This window comes from Penaeus chinensis, chromosome 18, assembly GCF_019202785.1.
Source record: "Penaeus chinensis breed Huanghai No. 1 chromosome 18, ASM1920278v2, whole genome shotgun sequence".
Lineage (NCBI taxonomy): Eukaryota > Metazoa > Arthropoda > Malacostraca > Decapoda > Penaeidae > Penaeus > Penaeus chinensis.
The window spans coordinates 27,564,415-27,570,329 of NC_061836.1; the positions used below are offsets into that span (position 1 = coordinate 27,564,415).

At 40.9% G+C, this 5,915-nt stretch overlaps 1 protein-coding gene across 1 annotated transcript; it reads left to right on the forward strand.

Annotated features, from left to right (window-relative positions):
• The first annotated feature begins 1,664 nt into the window (after positions 1-1,664).
• LOC125034648 (nipped-B-like protein B) lies at positions 1,665-5,056 on the forward strand. The gene is made up of 6 exons (XM_047626549.1): positions 1,665-1,683; positions 1,867-1,997; positions 2,319-2,494; positions 2,926-2,932; positions 3,417-4,329; positions 4,890-5,056. The coding sequence occupies exons 1-6, from the start codon at positions 1,665-1,667 to the stop codon at positions 5,054-5,056; spliced, it is 1,413 nt and encodes a 470-aa protein (XP_047482505.1).
• The last annotated feature ends 859 nt before the right edge of the window (positions 5,057-5,915 follow it).

Genomic DNA, 5,915 nt, shown 5'->3' on the forward strand with positions numbered 1-5,915 from the left:
CTAGTGTCCCCGGATCCTCCAAAGGCAGGTTTCTTTTTAAGATTCCCGAGTCCATGCTGAAAACGGATGTAAATACTATAGATTTCAGAATTCGGGCCATCTCCGGAGACCTATTCAATTTAGGTTTGCAAATAACTATTGGGAGCGATAATCACTTCTATGACGTACATGAGATCTACATTGACCATAACTATTCCCAGATAAATACTTTTTAAAGTTCTTTCTATGTCAAAGGTGATAAGGGTGGCCCCATGCCAATAACTGTCATGTACTCATGGGTTAGATATAGAATAACAGTGGACGAAACTGAGGTCGCCTTGAAAATGATAGGATAACAATATTCAGTAGTTACCTCTAAAAACAACAATCAATTGTTTCCTTCATTTATTGCTTTTCGTGGTATAAGGCAAGCCTATCTGGTAGTGATAGAGAGCGTAAATGATCTTCCCTGGCAGTGTCAGGGAGGATATTTTATTCCACATTTGAAACACTATATTCCCACGTATGGTGTTATACCCCTACTCAAGGATTCTGATTATCAAACTGTATCACAAGACGGCGTAGTAGACAACGGATTTCGGCTATCTACTGCTTCCGGTGATTCACGAGAGACTGGTTTCATTCCACTGTATCCACAAAACAAACAAAGAGTGCTTAATCTCTAGCTGAGAAATATGCCCGTAACCATTTACCTATCGAATGCCCTCGCTCTAAACATAACTTCAGCAAAGTTCATGTAAGTATTCTAAATACATTTAGAAAATACATACATTACCAGTAGATAATGTGATAAGCTCGAGGGTTTTCACCACCATGGGTAAGTAAAATCGTGTTGGGGTAGGGTAGTTACCAGATATTTAAGACCTAGATTGCAAGATGGTGAGATTGCCAATCTCGTAGTCTCATTTAATGAGAGAGGTGGAGAGTTAAAAATTCATTATCCGAGGTAAACTATCAAGTTTGAGTTGTTACCACCTTTATTTTATCGTTTCTGGTCAATCGTCAGCCTTAAAAAGTCTCCCCACGCAGTAGAGTGGAACTGGTTGTCGAATGCCGCGTGCCCATTATCAACAGAAGGTTCTATACGGTAATCCTGCATTCACCCTTACACTTCAAACTAGGACACTTTTGTCAACTGGGGTAGCACTTCTGGGGCTATCTAAACGTGCGTTCCCTGGAAATCAAAAGGAATGAGTACATTTCAAAACTATTGCACAAAAGACGGTACAAAAGTTACATGTGTTGGACCATAAAATACAGTCCTGACGTGCAGAATACCTCAATGCACGAACTATGCATTTCTGTGTAAAATAGACCTGGAAGGCACAACATACATAGGTAAAATGGATATAACCAAATCGGGTACTCCGTGTAGATCGACGTGCCGAAATCCAAGACCAGGAGCTTCTTTGGTAGGCCCTTTTTGCAATTCTAAAGCAGGTCTTACTGAAACTTGCAATGTTCCCTTATGTTACGACGTTCCAGGCCCTACATCATACCTAGACCTGCGTGTTCCTACAACAGATAACTCCATTCTGAACATCCTGTACATGGAACATATGAACCCAAACATGACCAGATAAAATTTCTATATAAGGTCCAGTAATACGCTTTCTATTTCATTTTGTATCTGGTTGTACAGCAAAAAAACTGAGGCCACCAAGATGTTTAAGTTTACAGAAAGTTAGATGTTTATTGATGGCGGATCTCATCCGCATAAGACATTAAGACGAGAGAGGTTTTATACCCACGACAGGTTCACCCCATACTCCGTCGAGGGAGCAAGGGGTTATTGGAATCTCTATAAAGACTCGATCTTAATATATACGCATTTCCATAACCTCCCCTTGAATTACTTTCAAATAGAAGCTTGTCCAAAGGAACCACATAATGCACTTCTTCTGATCAAACCGTCTGTAGATATTCCCTACTTATATGAGATATTTACTCATAAAACACTAGGAGGATATGAGGGTAGGATGTATACCTTTGAAGAGGTAGGGAAATAGGAGTACCAGTATAAATTACGGGTTTTCTTGTTTGAAAAATCTGCTTTCCAAATTAACCTTCTTGACGTCGTGGGTTCAAGGAGGACTCAATTAGCAAAGATAGTATATAGGAATGATTTGTTAATAGGTGAAGCAAGAAAATGCTCGATTGATATTGGGAGAAAATATGATCTAATCGATATAAAAATAAAGGTATCTTCGGACTTGTCGATAATAGGAACTGTGACATATGGTAACTGTAAATAATTTCTCAAACTTATGACAGTACCAAACTTCATCACATATTTTTAACTTGAGGGTGAAATGTAGTTTGCCATAGCCACCGAAGAAGTTGTAGAGCCACGAACATTGTTCAAAGGGATATGGAGTGGATGGAAGTCAAATTTAGAGTGCCTCTGTGATTCTGGGTACACAGAAAAATACAGAGTGTGTGATGAACCCACTCCTCACCCTATGTCTGAAGGCTGCAAAGGGAATATCATATAGCAAGTTTAATGTGTTCTGTCACAATGCCCGATTAAGGTCTCCACTACTGATGTTTAATTGAAGTCCAAAATGTTAATGGAAATGCCCCCAATTATAGAAGCTGAAAGAGGGGAAACAATTAACCTTATAGCAAAATATGATGATAAAGAACCACACCTTTAGTCCGAAGGCATATTCTTTTGGGACGTAAATGGAAAGCCTACCATCTACAAAGAAAAGAATCTGACTATAGAGGTTCAATATGAAACCACAGGGCTCTGGAGATATATTTTCGGATACGTCGATGAAGTTTACGAAAAAATAGCAATTGAACTTTTTACCTGTTTTATTTCAGTTAAGAAGACATAAGTACTGTCAAAGGGAAGACAGTTCTTTCTGCATCACAATGCTGATTATATGCCCAAAATCTTTAGGCATGACTCCTTTACAGTGACCTGGTATTACTAATCTCACCTGTACGCAACATTCCCTTTCTCCTCGTATCCGATGTTTATGACACCCCAAGAAGGTTTGTGGGTATGTTACGTTTCTTTTTCATTGAATGAGTCAATTGCACTTCCTACAGCAAAAATATAATTTGAAGTAGACTCTGATACCGAAATACTCACTGTTTATGGAATAATCTCAGGATCACAGGCGTAAACCAAATTTACATATCTAGCTGCCGCTGTTCTTACCTTGACAGTACTTACTGCACTTGGCAATTTAATTATCTATAAGCATTATATATAGTAGACTGCGGAGTACTTTCCTCAACTATTTGGCTTTGATGTGCCGGCTGCTACCCAGGAACAATTATCTGAAATGGAATATGATAGACCACATGAAATGTCTATTTAGCAGCAAAGAGAACATGAAAAGAAGAAGCAACAGCAAAGATAGCAAGAAAAGGATAAGCAACGGCAAAAATAACGTGAACAGGCTAAGCAAAGAGAACGTGAAAAGGATAAACAACGGCAAAAAGAACGTGAAAAGGATAAGCAACGGCAAAGAGAACGTGAAAAGGATAAGCAACGGCAAAGAGAACATGAAAAGGATAAACAACGGCAAAGAGAACATGAAAAGGATAAGAAACGGGATGAAGGACATGCAAAGGATAAGAAACGGGTTGAAGGACATGCAAAGGATAAGAAACGGGATGAAGGACATGAAAAGGATAAGAAACGGGATGAAGGACATGCAAAGGATAAGAAACGGGATGAAGGACATGAAAAGGATAAGAAACGGGATGAAGGACATGCAAAGGATAAGAAACGGGATGGAGGACATGCAAAGGATAAGAAACGGGATGAAGGACATGCAAAGGATAAGAAACGGGTTGAAGGACATGAAAAGGATAAGAAACGGGATGAAGGACATGAAAAGGATAAGAAACGGGATGAAGGACATGAAAAGGATAAGAAACGGGTTGAAGGACATGAAAAGGATAAGAAACGGGATGAAGGACATGAAAAAGATAAGAAACGGGATGAAGGACATGAAAAGGATAAGAAACGGGTTGAAGGACATGAAAAGGATAAGAAACGGGATGAAGGACATGAAAAAGATAAGAAACGGGATGAAGGACATGAAAAGGATAAGAAACGGGTTGAAGGACATGAAAAGGATAAGAAACGGGATGAAGGACATGAAAAGGATAAGAAACGGGATGAAGGACATGCAAAGGATAAGAAACGGGTTGAAGGACATGAAAAGGATAAGAAACGGGATGAAGGACATGAAAAGGATAAGAAACGGGATGAAGGACATGAAAAGGATAAGAAACGGGATGAAGGACATGAAAAGGATAAGAAACGGGATGAAGGACATAAGAAGGATGAGAAACAGCATGAAGGCAAAGAAAAGGATAAGAAACAGGATGAAAGCAAAGAAAAGGATAAGAAACAGGATGAAAGTAAAGAAAAGGATAAGAAACAGCATGAAGGCAAAGAAAAGGATAAGAAACAGGATGAACAAGAAAAGGATAAGAAACAGGTTGAAGGCAAAGAAAAGGATAAGGAACAGGATGAAGGCAAAGAAGAGGATAAGAAACAGGAGCAAGGCAAAGCAAATGGCAAGAAACATGATGGACAAGAGAAGGATAAGAAACAGCATGAAGGCAAAGAAAAGGATAAGAAACAGCATGAAGGCAAAGAAGAGGATAAGAAACAGGAGCAAGGCAAAGAAAATGGCAAGAAACAGGATGGACAAGAGAAGGATAAGAAACAGCATGAAGGCAAAGAAGAGGATAAGAAACGGGATACAGGAAATGAACCGAAAAGAAACAGGATAATGACAAGGTTAATGACAAGGTTAAGAAAAGCCTTGCTTTGCTCCTGTTTGAATAAGGCATGAATAGCTTTATAGAAAACAGGATGTCCTCAACACTGACAGCTAAAACCCTGGGCAATGCAGAGAGGCTGAATGTTGCACCACGTACACTGACCGAGTGTCCAGTGGGGAGATCCTCAGAAATATCGGGCAGAGACGCTTCTGGAATTGATCCGAGTGCGACAACTCTCCGAATTCATGTCCGAATTCCTCGGATATGCAATCCGCAAAGACACGTTGGAAAACCTTAGCCTAACCGGTAAAATAAATGGCAAGCTCGAGGCAGAACGAGAAAAACATTTCTTGACAATCTTAAACGAACACTTCGATGAGTCCGACAACATGAAACATGGCGCCAAATAGTTCGTCAAACACCGCATTAGTGATTGACACCTGCGTTTGACTTCTCAAGGCGATATGTCGTTTTCTCGGGCTCGAGCCAGTAGTCAGAGTGCAGGCATTTTTACGACTGTCGCGACGGGGAATTGAACTCGGTACCACGAGAGTCGGAGAGCAGTGATCTAACCACTTGATCATCACGGCAGTGATATATATATATATATATATATATATATATATATATATATATATATATGTGTGTGTGTGTGTGTGTGTGTGTGTGTGTTTCTATATATACATACATTTATGGGTGGGTGCTTCATGCTCGGGATGATGTGAAGCGATGGTGTGGTAGCCTAGTTAGCGTTAAGTGCTTGCTTGCATGCCTTCCCGCTTTCAGCTACCACCGCTGGCTAGCCTGGTGCGAAAAAGGGAGCAGCTATGCATAAGAATCCCCTGCCAGCTCATAGCCTATCCATCATCAAGACTTCTACAGTGCCTCCTCATGGCCACCCATGGAAACTAGGTACCTTGCGGTCCTAGGCTGAACTGTGGAGGCTCTTGGAGCAGCAAGAGGCCCTAAAAGTACGGAGCTATGGCACACCGGCGTGTGGATACGCCCTGGCTTCGTACTAACTCCTGTCCCCCGCGCCACCTGGGGTTAATGGGCGGCTGTGGGGAGGCAGGCCTTGCCAGTCGGCCTGGCAGCAGGGGTCATGAAATCTCTCGACAAGAGTATTTGGAGATGTCAGTACCTGTGCAGAAGGACCA

Coding starts and splice junctions, on each gene's coding strand:
- LOC125034648 (XM_047626549.1), top strand. Junction 1,998..2,318: donor GGATGTATACCTTTGAAGAG/GTAGGGAAATAG, acceptor GGTGAAATGTAG/TTTGCCATAGCCACCGAAGA. Junction 4,330..4,889: donor GGATGAGAAACAGCATGAAG/GCAAAGAAAAGG, acceptor TGGGCAATGCAG/AGAGGCTGAATGTTGCACCA.